Here is a 27,858-nt window from a genome sequence, read left to right on the forward strand (position 1 = left end):
TGTGTTCTTTTATCCATATAATCCAGAGACTTTAACCTTGACTGAAATAAGACCAAATCAATTGGCTACAAAACTTGAACTTCTGCTTTAATAGAATAAAATGAAATAGAATAAAATGTAGGCCTATAACTGCACGAGATAAAGTTAACTTGTCAAGTTTTAATCTGACTGTTTTAATGGGTCTGCCCATCAAAATAAATGCCCCACGACTGCAATAAAATCATATTAAGTTTTATTCATTAATCGATTTGAAAACTTCTGTAGGCTACTTAAAATAGAATATTTATTTTATATTATTATTTATATTATTATTATTATTATTATTATTATATTATTATTTATAGGCTATATCAATTGTGAAACATATACCTTTATCCATACCAAATAAAATTCAGATATGCATGTATTGGTTTACTTTTTCATTTTTGCCCCAATTGCTTTATTAGTAAAATTTTAGATTTTATACTTTATTGCTTGCAGATTTTTGTTGGGTTTTATTGAGCTACTGTGCAAATTTTAAAAGCATTTTTTCAATTTATGTTTATATTTCTGTAGTTACAGTTGTGACAATAGAGCACATTCTTCACTTTAGTCTATCCAGAAAGAAAAAATACAAGCAAATGTATTTTAATGGCTTGACAATAGAATAGAATAGAATAGAATAGAATAGAATAGTATTAAAATAGTTTACTGTGTAGGGTAATATTTTTTTGACTACATTAAATTTACTGAAAAAAACCCCACTTTATTTAATTATTTATTATAGGCCTACTTAATGTTTATTAATTCGGGGGCTGTAGGTAGGCTATGCAAATAAAGTTATGCAAAATTAATCTACCCTGGTGGGCATGACTGCATGGTCCCTCTGCTCTTTCTGCCCCCGCCTGTGCAATAACGACGGTGGGGCAAGAGAAAGAAAGAGAGAGAGCGAGAGACAGACGTCAGAGAGAGGGAGAGTATGCAGCCCGCCATACAGAAGTGTACGGGGCAGTGGATGTAAATAAACCGTGTACTGTATCCATACTTTTCTTATTCCCACCCACTTTTGCCCGAGACAGAGACGGGGCTTGGATAATGGTCGGGGGAAAAGGATTAGTGGGGACGCCCAATATTAAATAATCTGATAACGTAAGGGTAAGGGGCCTTCTGAAAAATTTGATTCATTCAGAGGAATCGTAAAGTCCTAGCAGCGTTAAGACAGAAGACACCGCAGAAAAAAGGAAGGAGAGAGTGAAGGGTGAGGACCGGGAGCGCTGGAGAGCTCGTCGCCGGCTTCCGGACATTCAGGGCGGCATTAAAATCGCAGACGTCGCTCCTGGGGGGACATCAAGCCAAATATCTGAAGTATTGGACTAAAATCTCGGGAAGCGGTAGATTTTGTTTCAGCGATGTCCAGGAAAGTCCAAAGAAGCGAGGTGTGCGCCGACTGCAGTGCACCAGGTAAGGCTGAGATTTATGGATAGAGGCGTTGTTGTGAGCTATGGTTGTCCGGAACTCGGTCGAGCGCGGCGGCAAGCGGGTGAACAGCAAGCCCACATATGCGCAGGGATACTCGGTTAAGCGCGTCAGGAAAATGGCCGAATATTAAGGACGATATTGCGGCCCACCAAACTGCTCCCTTAAACCTACTCTTAATTTACTACTGCATGTATCTATGGTTCATAATACGATAGAACATAAATTAGACCCGTTTATATATTTACAATACTTGTATGGCTATAAATTTGATCTTCTAATTGCAGCTAACGTTACTCTTCCGTTGCTAAAGTTTTATCCGTTGCTTGTTAGCACTCATCCTAAGCCAGTTGACAAGCCTGCGGACTGCTGTCAATTAAAAGCACCAAATTTATACTATAGGCCGGTCCTTGTATATGCACATATTGTAATGACAGCTAATTATGTTGATTAAAAGTGAGTTTTAGATGATATCGAGCACGAAAACGGACTCTAGTGAAGGATGCTAACTGACAGTAGGCTCGGTTGCCAAGTAGCCTGCGGACTCTTGTATGACTCCCTTTCTCTGTAACGTTATTTCAGTAAAACACATTCCTGTTTTACATACGTTAAATGCATGCATTATGGAGTACTAGTTCAGTTTGTCCGGTACTGTTTTCGAATCTAGTTAATCTGAACTTGGGTTGAGACTAGTTAGCTAACTAGCGTTAGCAGGTTGACAGGACACATCAAACACTGACGTGGGTCAGTATTTGCTTGTGTTTGTGCACAACTTTGCTTCTAGATAACAGTTTTGTGGGTAGGTCTTGATTAGTTACACATTTCCTGTATGTTTATTAACTTGTTTTGTTTATTTCTTGTACTATGTGCTGTTTCAAAGTATATAAATGGCATTTTATAAGACATTATATATATATATATACATATATATATATATATATATATATATATATATATATATATATATATATATATATATATATATGTGTATTTTTATTTTTTTCTCCAACAGGAATATTTCTGTGTGCTGCTGTATATTGTTGATAGTTAATTCATTAGTTTCTTATTCTTTATTCTTTTCAAAAGAATAACAAAAGCTTAAACCAGCCTGGTCTTTGCTGGTTTAAGCTGATCTCCCAGTCTCGCTAAGCTGTTGTGTAGCTGGTGTTCAAGCTGGTCTCTCCGCATGACCAGCTGAAAAGTGCCCAAAACCCCTCTAAAACAAGCCAACAAACCAATATGACCAGGCTGGGACACCAGCTAAAAACCTCAAACAAGCTTATGCTAGTTTAAGGTAAAACATTTTTTTTTATGATTATGAGCAGTGGCAAAAATCATAGTTAGCAGCAATGATACGTAGATGTATTTGATGTATAGGTTTCCACTGACCAAGGTTGCTACATAGTTGAGCATATATTTGAGTTGTTCATAACCATTTCTAGTCCCATCACATGTGCCCTCAAGCAAGGCACAATTTTTTAAATACTACCATGAAAAAGATGGAAGTCGACCCTGCATTTATGTTTTAAATATAGAGGAACTTCCTACGTTGTTTGGTTTTTAGTCCTTTGTCCCAAAATGAATTGCTCAATAAGTTACCAGCAGTTTACACCACCCCAAAAAAGACATAATAAAGCCTTTAGTTGTTTTCAAAACATATTTTTGATGCCGCTCAGCTGTGCCGCCACTTCTAGCCCACCCTTGGCCTTGCTCATTTAGCTTTACCATCCCCACGGGGGGGACCAAGGGGTGATACGGGGGGCATGACAGCTGCTCCCTCATCCACAGCTGCTCTCTCTCCAGGAATGTACGTGTATGTGGGAGTGTGTCTCATTTTTGACAGTTTAGTTCTGTTTCACCACCTCAGCTACCTGCAGTCATGCTTTAAGGTCGGCCTCAAGCACTGTCACAAATGCCCCTGGCCGACCACTCCACATCTGATCGCTTGCATGTCTTTTTGTATCCTCACACACTCCTTGTCCTTGCATTGGCCTGTCCCGCGTTGCTGATCGAGCTTGTCATTTTCGTGTTTGACATGTTGTGTGAATGTAGCTAATGGTGAGAGTGTCGGAAGGTGAGGAACTGATGACTGAGAGAGGAGGAGGAGGAGGAGGAGGAGGGGTGGCGGGCAGACAGACAGATGCATTCTGGTAAATGTGTTATGGGAATGAATGAATGTGTGGAAGATTGTCAATTGCATGGCCACTGAGGACTGAATGGCGCCGTGTGCAATGAGTCTGTGTGTGTATGTAAGCATTAAGAGTGTGTACATGTAAAATTTCATTAGATGCTGAGAGATAGTCTGGTTTGTGATGTGGGGGGGGGGGGGGGTGTAAAGATGTTCTGTTAATGGTTTCAAGCACTTTTAGGAAGGATGAGCATGTTAGTTAAGAAGTATGGCATCATCTTTGATTTTCCCACATGCAGGTGCTTAGCTCCATCTCTGAGAATGTCTGCCCATCTTTAGACAGTAAAGGGGATTTAATAACGCCATATTATTTTCAATTAAGCCAATAAATCTTAAGTTCTTCATCACATGCAAGATTTAAACTGTTGGCTGTAATATGAACATTTGGTGGATTAAAATAAGCATTATCTTCTCCTAAAATAAGGAGACAAGCAGTCCTTTTAATCTACATGAATTCAGGCTTCTTCTTTTTTTACTTTGAATGACTCCTATACTTCCACTAAAAGAGAAGATCGTATCATCTTTAAAATGTCCGTGTGAATGTGAGAGTTAAATTAACACTTGTTGTTGTTATAATGATTTGGTTTGTTTCATTTGCTGTCTTTTAATTGTATGCACTACCATTCAAAAGTTTGGGGGTCAGGATTTTTAATTGTTTTATTTTTGAAAGAAATGTATACTTTTAGGCCCATTCACACCAAGAAAAATAACTATAGAGACAGAGCGACACGCGTCATAATCTGAAGACCACGCCCACTGGGGGGAAAACAATCAAACCATCTCCATTGACTTTGTATTGCATCAACGGCCTCCTTGTCATTTCTGACTTATAACAAAAAACAGAACAATGTCTAAACGCTGATATGTGACAATGTGTACAGCAAACAAGATAAACAACCCAGAACGAAAACCCCAGAAGTTTTTATAAGCTGTTGACCCAAAAAACTAGTGTTTAAGGACACAAAAGTGTATACAGGCAATTGAGACAGAGCGCAACATGTTATATTACACTGAGAACTACACCCACTGGAGGGGAACATAATATATAAAACTGATGTTTGGATATTTGACTTAACAGTGACAAAATGTTTACTGCACACTTAGACATACTGAGTGTCAGGATCCCCAAATTTACCCATTCTGCTGATGCTTCACGTCTTATTGCCTGTCTCCACTTTTTTATCCACTCACTTTTTTGGGTCGACAGCTTATAAAAACCTAGTTATGTGCTTTTTAGCTTGTTTGCTGTACACTTTGTCACATAGCAGCGTTTAGACATTGTTCTGTTTTTTGTTATAAGTCAGAAATGACAAGGAGGCCGCTTCACGCTATGGCGAGCGTTGGATTGCCCCGAAGGTGTGGCCGTGGCCTAAATGTGCTCTGTCTCTATAGCGTCCACACCAATGCACGATAACCTTCTATTTATTATAAGCAAAGCATGTGCTGCAGTTGTGTCATCTGACTCAAGCTCTTTAAAGCCCAGGACACACCAAGCCAACGTCGGGCCGTTTTTGAGCATCGGCCGACAAAGTTTTTCCGGTGTGTTCTGCACTGTAGGCGCTAGTTGGACACTCAACATGTAGAATCGGCATCGGGCCGTCGGTGAGAGAGAGAACTCTGATTGTCAATCTTTTTATTGTTCATCAGCTGGAAAAAATGATTCTGAAAGGGATATGATATCATTCATCTGTGCCATTACTGTTATAGTTGTGATGTGTAAGTGTAAAGTTTTTTAAAACTATATCTATCATTCATATCATATGTATCATTATAGTTATCTTCCTTGGTGTGAATGGGCCTTTATTATAATAAAAGTTATTTTAAATTAAAATGATATTTTACAATATTATTTTTTAATTTTAAAACCATAAAAAAAACCGACCAACCCTGCTGTCTACATATCAGTATTAACATCTTCCATTTTTAGATGGCATATTGTGTTTGCATTCATACGGGAAATCAATAATCATGTTATGACACTGTTTACATCAGTGCAAAATAATCTTCCTCTCACTATGATTATATCAAGACCCTGCTTAGTGAGATTCTGTGGATGCGATTATGTGCTTGAAGCATTGTGGCTTCTGGTTTAATTTTAGCTAGATCCTAGGGGCCTGTGGCAGCCAGAGGCATACTTCTGTCACATTTTTCTGTTTACCTGAATGTCACCTTGATCCCGAGTCCTGACTATGCTCGTACCCTGCCTCATATGAGGACAGCCCTTTGCCTCAGATAAGCTCATTCAGAGCAGGCATGTGGACCAACAATAAAGCTTTTTATGCCATTACTTCAAATGTCTACTTATTTTCATCAGCCCCACCAAAAATGATACTATTATAATTACATTTTTGCAGCATTTTTGTATATGTGCCAGAAAGACATAATATAATTTTATTAGACATTGTTTTCATATATTTTTAGTATGTTTTTAATTAGCAAAATAGCTGGAAATTATACAACTTTCAATAAATAATGCAACATGACAGCTATAAATTCATAAATGCACTTTAGCTAGCCAAATTTTGTCTTTTGTTTATAATTGTCTAACAAATCATTCTCACAATTTCCACAACTGCATCTGTGTTACCCAACTAGACTTTGGTGACATTTTTTCTATCTGCAGAATCGATGACAACAGTGTTCAATACAGCACTAAAAACCAAATTAAGTTATATAAGATGTAGGGAGAAAGCCCAGGAACATGAAAACGCTGTGATAGTTTTTATATATATATATATATATATAGGAGTCAGCCCTCGATTGATGTTGTTTTTTGCTGATTCTCTTCATGAACTTTTATGTGTGTACAGACCCGGGCTGGAGCAGTATAAACCGAGGGGTTCTGATTTGTGATGAATGCTGTTCAGTGCACCGGAGCCTGGGCCGACACATTTCCATCGTCAAACACCTGCGACACAGTGGCTGGCCTCCTTCCTTACTGCAGGTAACTAAAAGAGCCTCTCACACACACACACACACACACGTATTTCTGCTGGATCATAGTCTAACAAATGCGTACATGTGTCTCAGATGGTGCAGACCTTGGCCAGTAACGGCGCTAACTCGATCTGGGAACACTCCCTGCTGGATCCAGCACAAGTTCAGAGTGGGCGCAGGAAACCGAACCCACAAGATAAAGTCCAGTAAGCCTCATCAACCAATCATGCATCATATACCAGAATGTCATAAAAACTGGGGGTGTAATTTTTGCTTTATTGCTCTGTGCAGTATATAATTGTTCTCCTGGAGCTCCATGTAATAGCAGACCACTGAGACCAGACTAGCAAATATGCTCACTCAGAATAAATGAGAGGAGATTTTAAAAGTAAAATACAGAGTAATTAAAGTGTAATTTGTCAGTGCAGTGGTGCAATGGTTAGCCTACTCTTATTCACGCATCATATGCTCGTACAGGTGATAAAATTTCGAGTATTAGGTATTAAAGTAATGAAGTAATAAAGTATTAGGTATTTAAATACAATCAAGTAGAAACATAATCTGCATCCAAAATTAACTTTCGGCCACACCTGCCAGTAGCGAGTGCCTTGAGCAAATCTACAATCCTAAATTCTCTCTTACAGGCATAACAATGAAAATATTACTATGTACCGGTCAAAAGTTTGGAAACATTACTATTTTTAATGTTTTTGAAAAAAGTCTCTTATTCTCAAAGCTGAATTCTCAGCATCATTACTCCAGTCTTCAGGGTCATGATTTTTATAAGCTGTGATACTCTTTTCAGGATTCTTTGTTGAATTAAAATATAAAAAAAAGAACAGCATTTATTCAAAATATAAATCTTTTGTAACAATATACACTGCGGTTCAAAAGTTAGGGGTCAGCATATATTTTTTTCTTTATTATTTTTTAAATAAATTAATACTTTTATTCAGCAAGGATGTTCAATTGATAAAAAGTGATAGTAAAGATTTATATGGTTGGAAAATAATTATCTTTTTAATAGAATACAACTGTATTCTATATAGTGAATATATACACTGTACATTGGCTATGAAACTGTATTTTATAACATTTTGATTACATTAAAAATAAAATGTGTGTATATATGTGTGGGTATGTAAATATATCATTTTTCTTTTCACCATATTTGTAACAAACAGTAGACAAATACTGTTAACTTTTACAGCTTCTGTTTATTTGAATGGGGAAAGACCAAGCTCAACTTTTAATGGTCAGATCTGGTTTTCCAGATCTTTAATTGATGGCTTGATTTGACTCAATTACATCAGAGAAGGAACCTTGTTTTAAATAAACAGCCTTGACAGTATTGATGTAGGCAGGACCATGTGTCTCATTGTGTCTCATTTTGTATCGATTGATTAATTGATTTTGAAATTGATATATTGTATCTATGTTTCTATCTCTCACCCCATAGCCCCACTAAGTCAGAGTTCATTCGCGCCAAGTACCAGATGTTAGCCTTTGTCCACAAGCTGCCCTGCCGTGATGATGATGGGGTCACTACGAAGGACCTCAGCAAGGTGAAACATCAAGACATCATCTTAAACTCTTTGTCTCAGTCTCTTCCCTCTGGATCTCATTCCATCTTTCCTCCTCTGCCTCTCTCTGCTCCCCACTGTCTGTGCCCTTGCAGGAGGGCCCTTAAAATGACACCCTGCTAGTGAATAAATGTGCCTTCCTCAGTGCTATTGAACGGCCCTAATGAGAGGTTACACAGGAGGTCTGCTTGCTGGCTCCCTCTGTCTTTCTCTCTCCCTCACTCGCTTATTCTCTTGTTCTTGCCCGCAGCAACTGCACTCAAGTGTGCGGACAGGAAGTCTGGAGACGTGTTTGCGGCTGCTGTCACTGGGGGCACAAGCCAACTTCTTTCACCCGGTAAGATCTGCCATCTCGCACAGTTCTGACTTTGTTCTGTCAGTTATTCTACATAATAACTAAAAGAGATCTTATGATTACAAGATTGTTAGATATCACAAAGAATCTGTTTCTGTGTCAAACTATGACCATTATTGTTCATTGTATCCAACTGTTTTTATAACATTAGATTTTTTTCAAATCTGATCCAATGCATAAATATTTTCTAAACCAAAATATTTCTAGTTTTTTGTCCTTTCTTTCCTCTAAAGATAATACTATTGCAAACAATGTACATCAGATATTGACTACATTGTCTGAAAAACAAAAGTAGATTTCATTACTTGCAAAGATTGTAAAACATCAGAGTGAACAGAGCTTGTAATTTGCGGTGGTCAAACGTCTGATATTCCCTCCGCAGGAAAAGGGCACAACCCCGTTGCATGTGGCCGCCAAAGCGGGGCAGGTTCTGCAGGCCGAGCTGCTGGTGGTGTATGGGGCGGATCCAGGAGCTCCAGATATCAATGGCCGCACACCTATAGACTATGCCCGGTAAATTCCAAACACAGGGGTCACTAGCTCCTCATTCCCGATCTGTCTGTCTGATGTTTTTGCAAAGATGTTTTTATGCTCACCAAGTCTCGATTTATTTGATCAGAAATAATATTGTTATAATATTGTGTACAGTTGTACAGTAATGTACAGGAATATTGTGAATTATTATTACAATTTAAAATTGTTTTCTATTTTAATATATTTTCAAATGTATTTTATTCATGTGATGGCAAAGCTGGTGCATTACTCCAGTCTTCAGTGTCACATGATCCTGATATTATAATTTGGTGCTCAAGTAACTTTTTTTTATTATCAATGAACAGAAAGTTCAAAAGTGCAGCATTTATTTGAAATGGAAATCTTTTGTATTATACATTTCTTTATGGTCACTCAATTTAAAGCTACACTGTGTAACTTTTTTAGTTTATTCTTAGCTAAAAACACTTAGTTCTTTCAAAAATATATGTGCTCATTAATGTACATTTACTTCTTTCAAGTAATAAAGTATTCTCGTAAGTTTATAATATGCCATTGAAAATACATACGGGTAAGGGGTTCGAATGCGGGTCGCCATGTTGCACCTCCATCTTGAAAGTACATCAGCCAAAGAGGGACATACCCGTAAATTCAAGCCACTCGATGGCACAGTGTCGAATGTGGACGAGGTCGAACTGGAAGCCATGTTAATCTTGGACTAAATCGGCCACTGTAGGAGTTAAAACGAAATCGGAATTGAGAGGAACAGAAACTAAAATTCACTGGATGATCATATACCATTTCACCACTAGATGGGGGAAAATATCACACAGTGTAGCTTTAATGCATCCTTGTTGTTGAATAAAAGTATTGATTTCTTTCAAAAAAGAAAATCTTACTGACCTCAGACTTTTGAACAGTTGTGTGGTTTATATATTTATATATATATATATATATATATATATATATATATATATATATATATATATATATATATATATATATATATATATATATATATATATATATATATATATATATATATAATTAGTGCTGTCAATCGATAAAAAAAAAAAAAAAATGAATCGCAATTTTGCAAAAAAAAACTTTGGTGTTTCAAATATTTTTATATTGTAATAATTTCACAGTTACTCTCCAAAATAATGTAGAAACAATTTAAAGACAGTATATTTTAAATATTTAATGGCATCTTTTTCTGAAAGAATGTCAGTATCAATGATACCAATACTGCTACTGATGTCTCTATGAAATTGATAAAAATAATTGAAAAAATGATATACTTAATTAAATATATAAATTAATTACATATATATTTAATTAATTAATAATATATAATTAATTAAATAGATATTAATCCTTATTAAAGCTACTGTTTTCTCTGTTACCTTTGTTCTTTGATTACATTAATGACAGACATCACAGCAACTGGTTATTTAGGCTGCTGAGACTTTAAGACCTGCCGCTGCCGAACATGGCGCGTATCTCATTTTTATCTCATCTTTAAGTTCATTTAAGATGTTATTTAGCTCATTTAAGACTGCTCTTATGAGAATAGTCAACAAAATGGGCATGTTGGCATAATTCTGTGTTATTGTTTGGTCAAGCACGAACCAGAACTGGCGCACGTCTTTCTGTGACAGACATTTGTCTTGTGGCACTTGAATGGTTTAAAAGCATTTGCGTGAATAAGAGCGTGATCATATAATGTAACCCTAGCCAAATCAGGGAAAAACAGATGCTGCGTATGCATATTGTATTTGATTTGTATGACAATTTATTTATATATTGTTATTATAGGTTTATAGTGATCTAGAGTCTTCAGTTTGTGATGTGACCATGTTCTTGCAGGCAAGCAGGTCATGTGGAGCTCGCAGAGCGATTGGTGGAGTGTCAGTATGAACTCACAGACAGACTGGCCTTTTACCTCTGTGGACGTCGCCCAGGTGAGTTTTAGAATATTATAACCAATCACCATCGTATAAGACCGGTTTTACAGTATTCAGTATTTATTTTAATAAATCAAATTGTTGTTGCTTCATTGAAGTCCAAATTGCAGTTAGTGTTGTTTATCGGGCATTTCTAACACATTTTCTGCTGAGTTTAGTAGGCTTTCCACACAAAAATAGGCTCAGTGACAAAACTCTTATTACACCTAAGCTTCTGTTGTGTGGCTTACACATGCAGCGTGAATACTGTAACCTGTTAATTGAAATAAAAATGTCCTGTTTGCGTTTGTGGTGTGAAACAATCTGTCCTCCCAAATGAGAATGCAAACTTCAACATGTCTGTGTTTTTGCAGATCACAAGAACGGTCATTATATCATCCCTCAGATGGCGGACAGGTACATTATGTATGAGAGTGTGTCTGATTCAAAATACTGTGTATACTATAAATATTGAAACGCATCAGTGCTATTTAATTTATTAACTCTCATTATGCATGATATCCTCCCTCAAGTCTTTCCCATAATGCTGCCCATACAGGGTAGATACAGTGTACTAAGATCAGTTGGCAGCGGGTGTATTTGAGTGTGCTGGCCAGCAGGTTGCGCCACACGGCCAACCAGTTTGCATTAGGGCAGAGAGTGTGTCCTCAACCTCTGTAGCGCTGACACCTCAAATGCACCACAACCGAAAACACTTTACTGACCTGTCCAGAAGTAGTGTTGATATGGGGTCTATCCCTTTTCTTTCTCTCTCTCTCTGTCTGTTTTCTGCTCACTTTTCGGTCTCGCTCACTCGTTCTCTGTTCTCTCCATCTTGCTGCGCTTTTGGAGGCAGAGCTCGCCCTAAGTGCCCGACGCAGAGGTATCTCTTTCTGTCTCTTCTCATCCCCCTCTCCATAAACCCTGCTCTTTCTTTCTCACATGGCCTTCATCTGGATGTGGGTGTCTGAAGGGACGAGGCAGGAGTTGTACATTATCCTGTTATTTACACTTTTAAAGTCAACATGAAATCAAAGTTGACCATTATTACCTAAATACATCTTCCTTGTCTTATTGTGCACAATTTAGTGCATATTATCATTCAGTGCTCCACCTCAGAAAAAAATTGCCCTGCAGGCTATAATGTTAACTAATAGCCAACAAAGTTAATGGTTTTAGTTGAAAATAACACTGGTTTTAGCGTTTGTTGTCTTTCGTGCTCAAGTTTAATGCAATAATTCAGTGTTGGTTGATGGGAATTTAAGTAAAATAGTTTAAACTTACATTTAAGGGATAGCATTCTAGCATGGAGCATCACAATCCAATTAATTCCTAATGGATTAAATCAAGTTAAAAATCACAGTTTTTCCTCATTGAAAAACCTAAGTACGTCTCCTCCTCCTCTTTTTCAGCTGCCCATGTCCCGTCCCCACACTTCATCCATTCAACCAGCTCTTCATTCCCACCTCTCTGCTTTCCTCTCTCCTCATCTTTCTCTGTCCGCATGACTCCAGCATCCTTTTACTCCTGTGTCTTTGTCTTTGCGTAGTCTGGACCTCTCTGAACTGGCCAAGGCAGCCAAGAAGAAGCTTCAAGCGGTGAGTGATGCAGGTTAATGAGCTGCTACAGAGAATTAAGGGAATTTGAGTTTTTAGACAGGCACAACACAAAGCAACAAGTGATAAAAGCTTGTGTGTATATATATACTTCAGTTTTGACGCAAACACCAACGTGTGTACAGCCAAAATTCATAGCCTCTCAGAGTATTCTCCATTTGATAGTGTGTCTCCATTTTTTTCAGTGTCTCTGCTATTTCTCTCCAGAAATTATGAGCGATAAAAAAGCCTTCGTTGCCGTTTTAAACCAGAGTGTATATCTTACCCCTCTCACCCATGTGCTTGTCAGCACAAGCATATTGTTGTTGTCGTCTTCAGTAATTTGTTGTTTGGATTGTTTCTTTGTGAAGCAATGGGAAGGGGCAGCGGGAACTAAATAGAGCAAAGAAAATTCAGGCATACAGCTGAGCTTAGCATACAGTCGCATGATAAGAAAAATCTGTCTCCGCACAAATATTATGTGCCAAATAATGAAATTTACATCATGTGCACTGCACTCATACCGTAGTGTACATATACAAATCAAAGTATCCACCTTATTTTTCATGTAAGAGCGGACGCAGCCATTTTAATTAAATGTGTCTGGCTTCAGTGTCATACTCTTCCAGTTATTTTTAGCTGGTCAAAACAGCTCATTATGCTGCTTGATATTGCAAAATGGCAATTCTTACCATATATGACCATATATGATTTTCTCAATATTTAGATTTTTTTGCACCCTCAGATTCCAGATTTCCAAATATTGTCCTATCCTAACAAACCATACATCAATGGAAAGCTTATTTATTCAGCTTTCAGATGATGTATAAATCTCAATAAATTTTTTTTACCCCTTATGACCCTTTTGTGGTCCGGGGTCACGTATTATTTTAATGTATTGTCGTAATTATAAACACACTGGACTGTAGCGTAAATTGTTTTACCGTTTATTGCTCGTTGTTTTTCTTCTAGTTATTTCCCTATAGCAGCTAATGAATCGGCACATTCACAGAAATTAGCTTACTTCCGTGTTGCAAAATAAGGTGGATACTTTGGGAAGTTGCGTCCAAATGTACTTCAGTATTCTGACATACGTCCGAGGGAAATGGAATATTGAATTATAAAAAATCGAGGGCGGTGAGTGTTTAAGGATGATCTGCCCAAGCTGTCAAAAGGATGTCATCAGAGAAGGAATGCCATTCGAAAGGGGAAGCTAAGTTTTAGATTTTGACTAAAGACTATGAAGGCAAACCAATGTTTTATGTGGATTAACTTGCATGGATGAATTGGTCACCACAAGACTAGTAATGTCCGCTAACAAAGTAAATGAGGTCAGTTTTGATTTGATGCTGATTTTGCCGAGTTTTCGTCCTAACCAGCTCTATCAAGTAAACAGAGCATTTTCTTGGCCATTTGGTTTTTATTTCTAAACTATTGCACTAGGAAGCTCCACCCACACTGAAATCTCATTGGTCCAAAACCTACCTATTCTTGGTTGGGAATGGGATACAGTGTTAGCCTCTTTTCTCAAGAGATTTGAGACGAATATGTTTGACAAACTCATCAAATGCTTAGAAACTCAGTAGATCAATTTAGCAGATGCTTTGAGTTGCATTTAATCTTTATTTAGTGTCTTGTTGGAGCATGTTGCTTTGTTTTGCCTTCTCACTGATGCCTTCCTGTTGTGTCTGCTCTGATTTTGCTGTGATTTTGTGTTTTTTTTCCCCCCTATACCTGAATCTTAATGCCACATACTGATATGTTTGTGTGTGTGGACACAGTTAAATAACCGCTTGTTCGAAGAGCTGGCTATGGATGTGTACGACGAAGTGGACCGTAGAGAGAATGATGCAGGTAAGACTCAAACCCCCATCTGTTCCTGTCCCAGCTTTCCCTGCTTCTCACTCTTTCCCTAATGTAGTTATGGAGCTGTCCAGAGGCGTGAGGACAGTTGTAGTCGTGTCCCTGGAGACGCAGTGATCAGTGTGTTGTATAAACACTGACTATAGAAGGACTTTAGCGGTGCAGTCTGCCTGTAGAGAAGGGAGGGAGAGGCGCTTAGATGGAAGGAGGGTGAAAGGGAGCGAGGGAGTGCCGCAGGAATTCTCTCCTCCTTCTCTCTCGCTCACTCTCTCTACTCCCGTTCCTGGTTGTAGTGGAGAAGAGGTAGCATGCTGGGGTGGCAGACTGAGAATCTGATGGTAAGCAGGGCTGGGAGAGAGCCAGGGGGCCAAGCACACACAAACTGAACGGGAGGGGTAGATGCGTACTCTCTGAAACCTCAGGGCTACGACATCGGAGTCTGTTTGTTTATATTTGTCTTGTTTATATTTGTCCGTTCTGTTTCTCTCAGTGTGGCTGACAACTCAGAACCACAGTACGCTTGTGACCGAACGGAGTGCCGTCCCCTTCTTACCCGTCAACCCTGAATACTCAGCGACACGCAACCAGGTAACACGCACAGCATTTTATTCCTGCGCTTCAGAGGATGTGTTTGAAGTATGTTTGGGAGGAAGCTCTCCACTCCTGCTGCCCCCTTGCGTAAGCTGCCGTCACTTCCATGCTGGCCCGTTTTTGATGGAGGCACAAAAAAGAGATGATATCTGGGGTGCAGCAGACACTGGGCTAAAAATAGACATTTTGTAGCTTTATGAACGTCTGAGGCTCAGGTTTGGCCAGCAAACCAACAAATGGATGTTTTCCAGCTGCGTAACTGCTGCAGACACGCGACGGCTCCCTCCCTCTCTGTGTTTCCACTGGCATCCTTGCATGACCTTCTCTGTATTTCTGCTTGAAATAGTTCTTTTATACTGCGAGACCACTAAGTGCGTTCACTCGGGGGCACGTTTCCTGTGGGCTGATTGGCCAGGCTGAGAATTTCCTGTTCCTTTGCGTATACATGGGACATGGAAAGAGATGATGGGAGGAGGGACGTGCACACCCAGTGGTCAAGAGTTGGAACACTGAACTGTTGATGTGGCAGTGTTTTCCAGCCTTTAATATGTCCAAGTCCCCCTCAGCTAAAATAGACTGTTCTGTAATATGTATTGCAGTATGTGTTTCACCTTATAATCAGGCACAAACTCCCGCAGATTTCCTATATGGCCATCATTCATACATTTCTACTCATCCCACGAAACTTTCGTATTCGGTTATAAAAAAAAAGTTCTCTCCATTTAACATGTTCTGTGAAGTTTCAAACTATTCTGCTAAATTCCACGAATTTTGCCCAAAGATTTGTGTAAAAAATGTAAGAGTGCGATTATAACTATATCATTTATTTGTAAAACTGCATTGATTCATTCAAAAGTTTAGGATCGGTAAGATTATTTACTGTAAAGTATCTCTAATGCCCACAAAGGCTGCATTTATTGGATCAAGAATACAGTAAAAACAGTAATATTGTGAAATATTATTACAGTTCAGATTTAATATATTTTAAAATATAATCTATTGCAAAGCTGTATTTTTAGCATCAATACTCCAGTCTTCAGTCATGTAATCCTTCATAAATCATTCTAATATGATGATTTGTTACTTGTTTCTTATTATTATCGATGTTGAAAACAGTTGTGATGCTCAATATTTTTTCAGAAACAATGATTATTTAATGAATAGAAAGTTCAAAACCATTTCAAACAGCATTTGTTTGAACTATAAATATTTTGTAACATTATAAATATCTTTGTCACTTTTCATCAATTTAATGCATCTGTGCTGAATAAAGTATTAATTTCTTTTTTTTTTTTAATAATAATTATATAATGCATATTTATCTGTGTATATTTTTGTCAATGGCAGGGGCGGCAGAAATTGGCTCGCTTTAATGCACGAGAATTTGCCACCCTCATTATTGACATCCTCAGTGATGCCAAGCGGCGGCAGCATGGAAAAGGCTTGACAAGCCCCACAGGTGAGACGCCCACATTTTTTGTTTTTTCGAATTTTAGGAGATTATTAATAATGCAGCTTCAGTAAAAGATGGATATAGCTAGGCCGGTTTCTCTTCATATTAATGATGTTATCTTCTGTGTTTGTGTTTGTTGTTTTCCAGACCCGCTGGATCTGAGTCAGGCAGACGATGACCAGCACGATTATGACAGCGTAGCGTCTGATGAAGACACAGACAGCGAGCTGACCGCACAGAATAACAACAACACCCAGCGCAACAACCGGGCCAAGGTGAGCTCATCAAATGGTCACTGGGTGTTTACCTAGGGAAAATCATCACTGTACTCCACCTAAACCTAATTATAAGTTTGAGAGGTTAAAGATTTGAGTTCATCCATCCAGATTTCCATTGTTCTTAATAATGAAATTGCCCGATTGATTTGAGGAACATCTTAAAACCTTTGGTGAAACAAGTTTAGATGATCCACTGAATCTTGGAATTTCTTGTATTGTAGGTTAGGCCTTGTTGGTTGTTGCTCTTGGTTTTTGCCAGACCAGAAATTTAGTATACTCAATAGTACAGAAGCCAGCGTTGTCATGTCCCAGCATGCACCACTGGAAGAACAGTAGCAACAGCCGTGCCTCATATTTGCAGAATGACATCATTCCCTTTCAAGGCTGTGATCAGTGAAGCTATTGTTCTGCAGCTGAAGACAGGAAGCTGTGTCTGAGCATGCTCACTCAACACACCGGAAGTATGTCTGAGTGTAGAAGAGCACAAAGTAAACAGTAGCACTGCTGTTTGTCATATTGCACAATCAGTTATTTTAACTCAAAATGGCTGAGTTTTTTGTGAAAATATTCTGTTACATTACCCATTGTGGTAATGCTTTATAATAACGTTAATTAAAATCTTCATATTAATGTTATGTTTATATATACATATGGAAATTAATACCTTAAGACTTGTTGTGCTGCTAGTTTTCTAAGAAATTGAACGTACTTTGTTTGCATGGAAAATTATATATATATATTAAAAAAAAAAAACTCTTGAGATATTAATACAATTAAATATTAATGTTTTATAGAATTGCGTTGGGTTCTTTTGACTTAAATTTACACTACCATTCATAAGTTTGAGGTTGGTGAGATTTTTTTTTTTAAGTTTTAAAAACAACAACATTTATTTGAAACAGAAATCTTTTGTAACATTATGAATGAATGTCACTTTTGATCAATTTAATGCATCCTTGCTGAATAAAAGTATAATTTTTTTTTACTGACCCAACACTTTTGAACGGTAATGTAAATACTACAATAAATTAATGAAATTCATAATTGTGTATGTCTTTTGGAAAAAACATCACCTTTTCCAAATCTGTTCCTTTTGCGGTTGACAGTAGATTGTGATTGTGATGTTGTGTGTATCAGAGCATGGACTCGTCCGACCTGTCAGATGGGCCCATCACACTACAGGAGTATCTGGAGGTGAAGAAAGCACTGGCCTCCTCAGAGGCCAAAGTTCAACAGCTCATGAAGGTCAACAACAATCTGAGTGAGGAGCTGCGGAGACTACAGAAGGAGGTGCGCCCACCCAATTTATTTAAACTGTTCTTGTTTTGAAATTTCGAGTATTTCGCACAGATAGAAATGAAATGTTGCCATAAGCTACAGCTCATCATCACACAAACTGATCCCAAACAGAGCAGAACAGTTTTAACATACACTATTGTTCAAAAGTTTAGGGTCCGTAAGATTTTATGTTTTTGAAAGAAGTCTCTTATTTTCACCCAGGCTGCATTTATTTGATCAAAAATACAATAAAAACAGCAATGTTTTAAGTTAAAATAACTGTTTTCTATTTTAGTATGCTTTAAAATGTAATTTATTTCTGTGATGGTAAAGCTGAATTTTCAGCAATATTACTCCAGCCTTCAGTGTCACATGATCCTTCAGAAATCATTCTAATATAATAATGGTGCTCAATAAACATTTCTTATTATTATCAATATTTTTTGTGGAAAACGTGATACATTTGTTTTTTCAGGGTTCTTTAATAAACAGAAAGTTCAAAAGAACAATTGTTTTTAAAAATAGAAATCTTTTGTAAGATTATGAATGTATTCACTTTAACTTTTGCTCAATTTAATGCATCCTGGCTGAATAAAAGTATTAATTACTTAGTTAAATTACTTATTAAAAATCTTAGTATCCGCAAACTTTTGAACACTAGTGCAACTATCATATACCATGTCTCTCTGAGAATGAAGCCCTTCCTTGTTCAGACAACCTTAAACTTCCTGTCTATCAGAATGTCCCCATTTTGTCGCGCCCAGCATGACGTAACCATCCACACTGCAACTGTTGTGTTTTCTTTGGTCCTTGTGTTTGTGTATGTGTGTTTGTGACTCCCCGTGATGCCCCTCCATCCCTGTAGATCACGCGGATGCAGACGGAGAACAGCGTGCTGCGGGGGGCCCAGGCTGGGGCTGGGGGCGCTCTGACCGGGGGTGGTGGCACAGGGCTGTGGTCTGGTGGGGTAAGGGGTACAGGCAGTGGAGGAGGGGTAGGCGGAGACTCCGGCCTAAACACACCCTCATCTACTCCCCTCCGCCGGGATAGGCAAGCCTTCTCTATGTACGAGCCCGTGGGGACCACCCCCAAAGCTCTCACCCCAGCCCTGGACCCCCTGACCGGCCGCCTGCTGCCTCTCAGCCCCGTAAGTGTGAGCTTCAGTGGCCGGCCTGATCTTTTTCAACTTGAAACTCTCTTTCTCCCTCTGCTTACCTGAACCCACACTGATGTGCTGCCTCTGCCTGGAGCACCTGCTTTCACTCTTACTCACTGCTCTCTACCGCCACCTTATGGACAGACCGCATCTTTCTTTTTCTAGATATTGGCTGTCTCCAAACTGAGTGAGCTGCCTAAATAGACAGGATTTTGGGTCATTATGGGTCTCTTTTACTCCTGGTATCAACAACTGTCTTGAATGATTTGATCATAAGTGGACTGGCTAGAATTGTGAATATCTTTAGTAGTGCTAAATGTGAATATCTTAACTCTTTCCCCGCCATTGATGGAAATTTCCGGCTTTCCGTATTCTCATTGTTATATGGTGGGGCTGCTATGATACGTACAGAATCTCTGGATCGAAACACAGGCGAAAAAGAAGCAGAAGCTAGCGATAGAATATGTTTGCAGATTAATATGTAAAATAACGCGATCATCAACATTAAACAGCATAAATCAAAACTGCCTTATGTTACTGAATGAAATGTTGACCCAGGACGGGCTATGGGACTGTAAAGCTTCGGGGGTGTTGATGGACTCTATCTACTCCATCTATGTTTTGATCAACGTTCTGAATCTGATGCAGATGTAGACTTTGACAAAAACATGATTTTCTCAGCTTTTTGTTCGAAATATAGCTTCTTCTTTTTTTTATGAAACTTGCTCACATTCAAGTGTTAGTAAAAAAAAAAAGAATTGTTTTGCATTAAGCTAGAATAAAACCTTTTTTCTTTTTTTTGAATCTGTTCTTTCTTTTGATATATTGCATGTTCAGATATTCATACAACAAAATATTCTGGGGTCCATGATGGTGGCTGGCAACTTTTTTATTTTATTTTTTTAACCGCTGGTGGGGAAAGAGTTAAGTATGCCTACATACATTTTTGTTTTTTTTACGTTTCTTTTTTACTCTTTTATTCTTAACTTTATTGACATGCAGAAATTTAGATATATGTTTGAATATATTTAAATGTAATTTATTCCTGTGATTAAAGCTGAATTCTCCACATCATTACTCCAGTCTCAGGTCACATGATCCTTCAAAAATCATTCTAATGTACTGATCTGGTGCTCATTTCTTATTGAATGTTGAAAATGGTTATGCTGGGTTTAAAAAAAAAAAAAAAAGTATTAATTTCCCTCTTTTTTAATCTTACCACAAATAGAGCAGCTCAACTGTTTTCAACATTGATAATAATAAAGTTCCTTCAGCTTTGCCATCAAAGGAATATATTACATTTGGAAATTTATTCAAATAGAAAACAGTTATTTTAACTTGTAATAATATTTTGCAATATTACTGTATTTACGATTAAATTAATGCAGCTCTGGGGAGCAGAAGAGACTTCTTTCAAAAAGAATTGGACAGGTAGCTACTGTATACACACACAAAGTATAAAAGTAAATAAAATAAAAACATACACATGTATAGTACTATATATGTATGTATGTATGCATATGTGTGTGTTTTTTTATTGACATGCATCATTTTATTTGCTTTTTATAGTAAATATTAATGTATTGTTATTATTATTTTGTAGCTTTATTAACATGCAGAATTTTTAATGTATTAATTTAATGTGGTTCTTATCACAAAATCATAGACCCTCCCCTCAGTAAAATCTGATGACAATCTGTCTTTGCTCACCCAACATGGATGTTAATACCAGGTTTGCCTATGATGCTCAAAAATGCTGCTCAGGTAGGCAGCTCAATACATTTTGAGACACCATTATGTAGCATAGGACGATAGAACTGGCTTGAATTGCATTGTGTCTTTCTTAAAATGGTTGACATGCCAAGAGAGGCTCTCATTGAGATATGCTTGTCTTGTGCAATGTGACGTGTGGAATGTTTAGAAAATGTATTTATTGGTTACCTGATTAGTGACACTAAAATGAGTTGAGCTGCATGGCACATATCAAGCGCTAAAGGAAGTGATTTCTTGTAGTGTGCACTGAAATGTGCTGCTCCTGACAGCACTGAAACGGGAAATCATCCTTTGTTTGTGGATATTTATAGATCTTTAGGATGTATTTTAGTCTTTCGAATGCCTTGTTTGTATTTGCTTTAATTGCTTTTGCAATTGTGCAAATACAGTGTGTGGTAGTCTTATTTTTTTGATTAGTCATGGTTATTTAAGATGCAACTTTGTGCCTGTTTTATTAACTGCACCGTTTTGCAAGTAATGTAATGTGCTAGTGTCTATTTTTAGCATTTTCATTAGTTCCGAGAAAAGGATGAGTTATTGCACTGTTAATTCAGTTTGGCTTTTGAGCTCAATGTAGACGCTTGCTGTTCTGCGACTGTAATATCTAAAACCTCTACACTAAGTTACTTCCATCTAACAGAATTACAGTCATTAGTATAACAGCGTTTTTGCTGCATCTAACAGCCCTGTGCAGATATGACCATCAAGGCTTCTTCTTTTCTTTCCATCCTCTGCCTGCTAACGGTCTGTCAGCTTTTCTCCTCTTAATCTCGTTCTGCTTGTGTTCAGGTGCGAAAGGGCGCCCCTGCGGGTCCCACCCCCTACGGAGGAGCGCACCTGTCAGCCTCCACTGACGGACGATATAATGTGAGTGCCAGTTTCCATTCATATCTGCACTGACATGCGAGTTGCAGACTGTGATGTGTAACAGAACTCTGCAAATGTTTGTCCTGTCCAGTTTCCAAGAGCAGGAGAGAAATACGGGAGTGGGACTGATAGCGACTATGACAACTCTCAAACATACGACGTCTCCCTTGGGTGAGTGCAAGCCACCGTTGCAAACAAAGCAGAGCAGATTCAGTATTTCACATTAGCATAATTTCACACATTTTTGTGGACCGAGGTTAACTGCATTTCATTTGCAAAAACTCAAAGTGAAATCTCTAAAGGCCCGTTCACACCAAGGACGATAACTATAACGATAAGATATAGTTCTAAATATTGTTCTCAATATTAAAGAATAGACGAGTTCACACCACAACTGTCACCATAATGGCACAGAGGAACGATATCGTTGGAATCACTTTCAGAATTTTTTAATTATTATATTAATTCATATATTTATATATTAAAAATAAGATTTTTCTATTTAAATGTTACTTTTTTACATCGTAGGAGTAATATATTTGTCTATATTTATAATAAATCTTAAAATAAGATACTATATAATATGCAAATGCAATATATGTTATTATTACTAATTATAAAGAAGTTAGTTATTATAATAACTATTATTATGTAATTATTTTTGTAAGTACAATAGTAATATATTTGTCTTTTTGTTATTGTAGTGTATTGGAGTTTTACTTGTAATACTGACTCTAATAATAATATTAGAATATTATAATGTTAGATTATAGAACATTTATTTATTATTAATTAATTGTTAGATAATAAGTATTAACCGTTATTATAATAAATAGAATTTTTTGGAAGTAAGAGTGTAATATTACAAATTGTGCAATAGTAATTTAACAATTTAAATTATTATTAATAATAAACATATTTTACAGTAATATAGTAATATTGCCTTATTTAATAGTCATTATAATAACTTATTACTAAGCTACTTATAACTTTTTTTACAAATGAAAAAAAAGTTGTGCCTTTTGTATGGAATTGTCAGTGTTTTTATTGTGTGCATGTGTTCATGTTTAAAAAAAATGATATATATATATGTGGTGTTGTAGTGTGGGCCGCAGCAGTGAGGAGGACAGCAGGGGGGATGTGGAAGACACAGACGGTGACCCTGACCCCACGCTGCCCTGCACAGAGGACGTCATCCTCAAAACTGAGCAAGTCACCAAGAACATCCAGGAGCTCCTGAGAGCTGCACAGGAGTTTAAACACGACAGGTGGGATGAACTGTTACTAGGGGTGTGTGATATTGACAAAAAATTATATCTCATATTTTCTGGGATTTTCTTGATACGATAATAAGACAATGTTTTGCTGTGTTTATTGTGCTGGTACCTTGGCAGGTTTTGGACTTTTATGATATTCTTGTGGTGGTCAGTTCAATGCAGTGACAGAAATCATCTTTTCTGAAAAGTTTTAAATGATTGTTATCTTTTATGGGCATTTTTTACCTTTTATAAATGTATTTTTTAAACCTAATTACATGCATGCATCATCTTTTGTGTCAATTTCATAAATGTAATAAAATGTTTGTTATAATAACAAGACACAATAGGACTATTACCAATCAAATTAAATAAGTATCAATGAAATTCATCTTTGCAATGGCGAGGAAACACAGAAGCTGCATCTGAAGTGGCATTTAGATGTATTTAGACTGTTTAATGGAGCTCAGAGGTGACAAATGCATTTAACCTGCAGATATGCATAATTCATGTTTAGATGTTTAAAACATAAAACGTTGAATACTGATATTTGAAATGATTTAACATGTAAACATACTTTAAATGTGCAATTAAACCCGCCAGCAGGTGGCAGCAAGTCACTGTTAAAGAGTGAATTATTGAGATTCAACTGATTCATTCAAACGGGCGATTCATTCAGGAATGAATCATTTGACTTCAGCTTAAAGCTGCAGTCCGTAACTTTTTTTGGTTAAAAATGATCCAAAATCAATTTTCTGAGCAAGTACACAGCAAGCCCGTATTCAAAACTACCTATTTACCTTAGCCCCGTTCACAACGGTAAGCTAGTAATAATGTGTTATAAATAGAGTGGTATGGTGGATTTCAGCGGGAAATTCAAGCATGTCTTTGCGTCATTACGTCACGTCTGTGTACATAAAGAACGAGTCCGGCTAGTAGTAGTAGTATCGCATGTGAGGAGCGGACCGCATGTTCTTCAGCGGATCATTTATAGCCTTTTCTCACAGCCGCTGGAGTAATTAAACTTATCATTTTGATGGCAGATTGTAATCCAGAAACGTCCGAATGACATCATCAGTGACAACTGGAGATTCACCCGTAGTCAAAAGTAAAAGATTAGACTGTACGGAATCTGCAGTTAATGCTAATACACACTAAATACATGTAGTCACACAATGCTAAGGCTGTAAACATGAACAATTTGAGAACAAAGTTTAACAATAATAATAATTTGCATGGTTTGATGTGATATGAGCGATCGGTAGATCTAATCACCGTTGGTAGTGTGATTTATTGTAATGTTTTGTTCCCAAAAGTGGCAGACATGACATGACACTTATTCAGATGACATTTTCCGGTGAAAATTCTTATTTAGGTTATACTCGAAGACGTAGAATCTGTGATTCTGAAGAACAGTATCCACACCGGTGCGGTGACTGACAGCAAGCCGCACAAACTCCTTTTTAGATTCATTAGATTCATTAGATTCATTAGATTCATCCGCGCTGAGGAGCCTTGCCGGTGCACAACTCGCGTACAGATGATAACTCTGCAAATAACTGCAATTGCAGGTTTCAAACAGAGATGGCGACACAGAGGCAAAACTTACGGGCAGCAGCTTTAATCTATTTTAGTCATTGAATAATTGATTCAACTGGTTCATTCAAAATGATGATTCATTCGGTAACGAAACACAACGTGTGTTGAAAACTATTTTCGTTGGCCAAATAGAGCAAAAACAGGCAATATGGTGTCTAAAATGTAAGTCACTTAATATTAACTTCTTTAGTAAACTTACACATTTGTCATTTGTTATCATGATGATACCTAGAGAAAAACTGCACTCTTCGTGTGATATTTAAGCATGAATACTCTCTCTGGATGTGTGGGAGAGATATACTCGATAATGTCAGATCGCACATCGTTAAAACAACAATTACGATATTATCGCAGACCAAATATATCACACACACCCCTCATACCTGATTGCAGTGTCGTTTTGCTGCAGGAACCCATTATAATATCTGTCTTTTGTTGCAGTTTTGTGCCATGCTCAGAGAAAATTCACTTAGCTGTGACCGAAATGGCCTCGCTGTTTCCCAAGGTAAATGAATGCATTTTATGTTGATACTATGCCTCAAGATATCCAGCCGGACGCAATAAATCTGTTCTGTCTGCCTCTCTCAGAGACCAGCGCTGGATGCAGTACGTTCTTCCCTGAAGCTCCTGGCGGCCAGTGCGTCCCGTCTGCAGATAGAGTGTCGTAAGGCAGCGCCCTCCGACTCATCGACCAGCACGGTGGACTACCAGCTGCTCACCCAGCAGGTCATCCAGTGCGCCTACGACATCGCCAAAGCTGCCAAGCAGCTGGTCACCATCACTACCCGTGAGAAAAAACAGTGACCCACTGGGCACGCTGGGGTCCAGCGGGCAGGGGCAAAGACTGAGAAACGGGAGAGGAGAAAGACACCAAGTAAAAACTGACGGCTGGGAATCGTTGGTCAGGGAGATAGAAAAAAGATGTGAGGGAACGAAGATGGGAAAAGAAAAGTAATGCATGGGTGATCAATCCAGCTTTGGCCACCCGGACGCAGACATGTGGAATGTTTGGGAGAAGCCGAATGGAGCGGCCTGGTTTTCCTTACACTCCTTTTCTTTTTTTAGGAGGAACTTATCTTGTCTACACATCTAAATATGACAACACTACACACACACAGACCCGCAATTCAGAGCTGATGGGGGGGGGGGGGGGGGGGGCTACTGTGGTTCTCTTGGTGAAATACTCAAGCACTCCTAACCATCAGAGAACCTGAAATGTTCCTCCTAAATTTTCAGTTTTTCTTCTCTCTCATTTGATTCATTTGGTGTTTTTAAGTGCCGCTCCATTGGCCTGTTTCTCTTGGGACAAATGTACTGACTTTAAACAACAACACACTGGAGTTATTTTAATGACTATGACTTATGTTTTGCATTATTGTTACAATTATTGATGTCTTGTTTTGATTTTTGTTTCGGTTTGTCAAGTGGAAATCACACAGAGCTTTGCGAACATTAACAGGGGTGAACAATAACCTGTGAAAACTAACCAGGACACTCCCGTCCTCCAGTGGTAGAAGCAATGTATACTACATTCTTTTTTTTGTCAACGTGCGTTGAACACTAGCCAAAGGAGCAGAGGGGAGTGATGACACTACAGTTGCGGATCCCTCTTTTTTTTGTTCTTTTTTTTTTTTGCCTTTAAGCACAAAGACAGTGGTTGGGGTTTATGTACAGAAAAGGCTCGCCGGATCTCGTCCCGGCTCATCTCATCTCAATCCCAACATTAATGGGTTTTGGTATCAGAACAAAGCAAATTTGTTAGCACAATCATCACATTGTCTTCAGCTTATTAGTTTAGGACAAGACACCATGTCTTCTTTTTCTGCACATTATTGACTTAATCGAATGGCCTTCTTCATCAGTTTAGCGGAGGAAAGATGACTCTTCACTTCAGGACCAGGCTGTTTTTTTTTGTGTGTGGTGTTTTTTTTTCTTTTTTTTTCCATTTGAGAATATTTGATTTTGATTTAATGCCGTTCTTTATATTTCATGATTTTTTTAAATCAAGCATATGTGTAGTTAATGTTTATTAATGTAAGAAGACCCTTATGTTCTATAAGCTACAAGCATGTGAATGTTGATGGTTGACAATGACCACTATCAATGTTCTCATCACTAACATTTCAGATACAGTCACAGGAAAAAAACATGTGATGTCCATCTGCTGCATCAGGACCAGCGTAGTCGCATTCTGTGGCATCAGTCAGTGTGATCGCGGTCACTTTTGGTGGAGAATTGTGGGGGAATGAGCCCCTCGCTATATCGATGTTCATGGGAGAGGAGTTGAACTGGAGCTTCCAGTACGAACGCACACGTAGATGAACGTTTCTCCACCCGAGGCTTGATGCCACATCTGTGTGCGAGTGCGATCAAGTATTTGTTGTACAGTTACTTTGCATTTTAGATGTCATGCTACGGGCCTTAAACTTCCTATTGTTTTCCATATTTGTTTTACCCAACAGCCTTTTAAGTTAAGCCACTTTTTTTTGTTTCTTTCACTTGGGGATTGGGATAATGTTTGTGTCCCCTGAAAATGTGTCAAAAAGATTGTCTGAAAATCTCTTATCATTGCCTTTGCACATCTGCTAGACTGACTTTAATCAGTACTCTCTTCCACACTAGAAGCACATGGTGAGTAAACACCGTGTATGCATAAGTATATATATATATTTCTTTGCCAGATTTTTTGTTTGCAACTAAACATGTCAGGATGACACTGGGTGATGGCTTACTGTGATGATGATTTGGGAGAAAGAGCTTGGGACATTATTTAATAAGCACTAAATTCAGAGAGGTATATGGGAAATGGAGTCATTGCACACACACTATGTCCAACTCTGAATCTGATTCCTTTCAAAGTAGTTGGTAGACATTTTCCCCAGGCATCCTGCTGCAGATGCATACATGGCTCACATAATGCACCGGTGAAGTTATTTTTAAAGATTAATGCACACACTCTCTTCCGTGATCTGTCATACTAGTTGCACTGTACTTGTTATGACTGTTCGTTATCACTCTTTCTTACACGAGAGATTAGCTGATGGGAGATATTTGTTTAGCAGAGGCTACCTGTAAGATTAAAGAAATTAAATAAAAAGACTAAGCAAAACCATTTAAATCGTAATAAAGACTCATAAGCTGTACATTTGTAATAAATAAAAGAAAAAAGTTCATTGTCTCCTGTGAATTGTTC

The 27,858-nt window shown here is 37.9% G+C and overlaps 1 protein-coding gene across 2 annotated transcripts; it reads left to right on the top strand.

Moving 5' to 3' along the window:
* Positions 1-921: 921 nt before the first annotated feature.
* On the top strand, positions 922-27,838 carry git1 (G protein-coupled receptor kinase interacting ArfGAP 1). Of its 2 annotated transcripts, XM_079823078.1 has the most exons (21): positions 930-1,440; positions 6,454-6,587; positions 6,674-6,786; positions 8,040-8,145; positions 8,414-8,500; positions 8,901-9,031; positions 10,880-10,974; positions 11,331-11,373; positions 11,813-11,839; positions 12,506-12,554; positions 14,333-14,405; positions 14,905-15,002; positions 16,353-16,464; positions 16,606-16,733; positions 17,874-18,026; positions 18,880-19,161; positions 21,733-21,810; positions 21,902-21,981; positions 22,914-23,078; positions 25,107-25,170; positions 25,254-27,838. In XM_079823078.1, exons 1-21 carry the CDS (start codon positions 1,389-1,391, stop codon positions 25,467-25,469), a joined length of 2,286 nt encoding a protein of 761 aa, XP_079679204.1. In that variant the 5' UTR covers positions 930-1,388; the 3' UTR covers positions 25,470-27,838. The 2 variants fall into 2 exon arrangements, with proteins under 2 accessions (XP_079679205.1, XP_079679204.1); XM_079823079.1 differs by lacking the exon at positions 11,813-11,839 and having other exon boundaries at positions 922-1,440.
* The last annotated feature ends 20 nt before the right edge of the window (positions 27,839-27,858 follow it).

This window comes from Gobio gobio, assembly GCF_949357685.1.
Source record: "Gobio gobio genome assembly, chromosome: 8".
NCBI lineage: Eukaryota > Metazoa > Chordata > Actinopteri > Cypriniformes > Gobionidae > Gobio > Gobio gobio.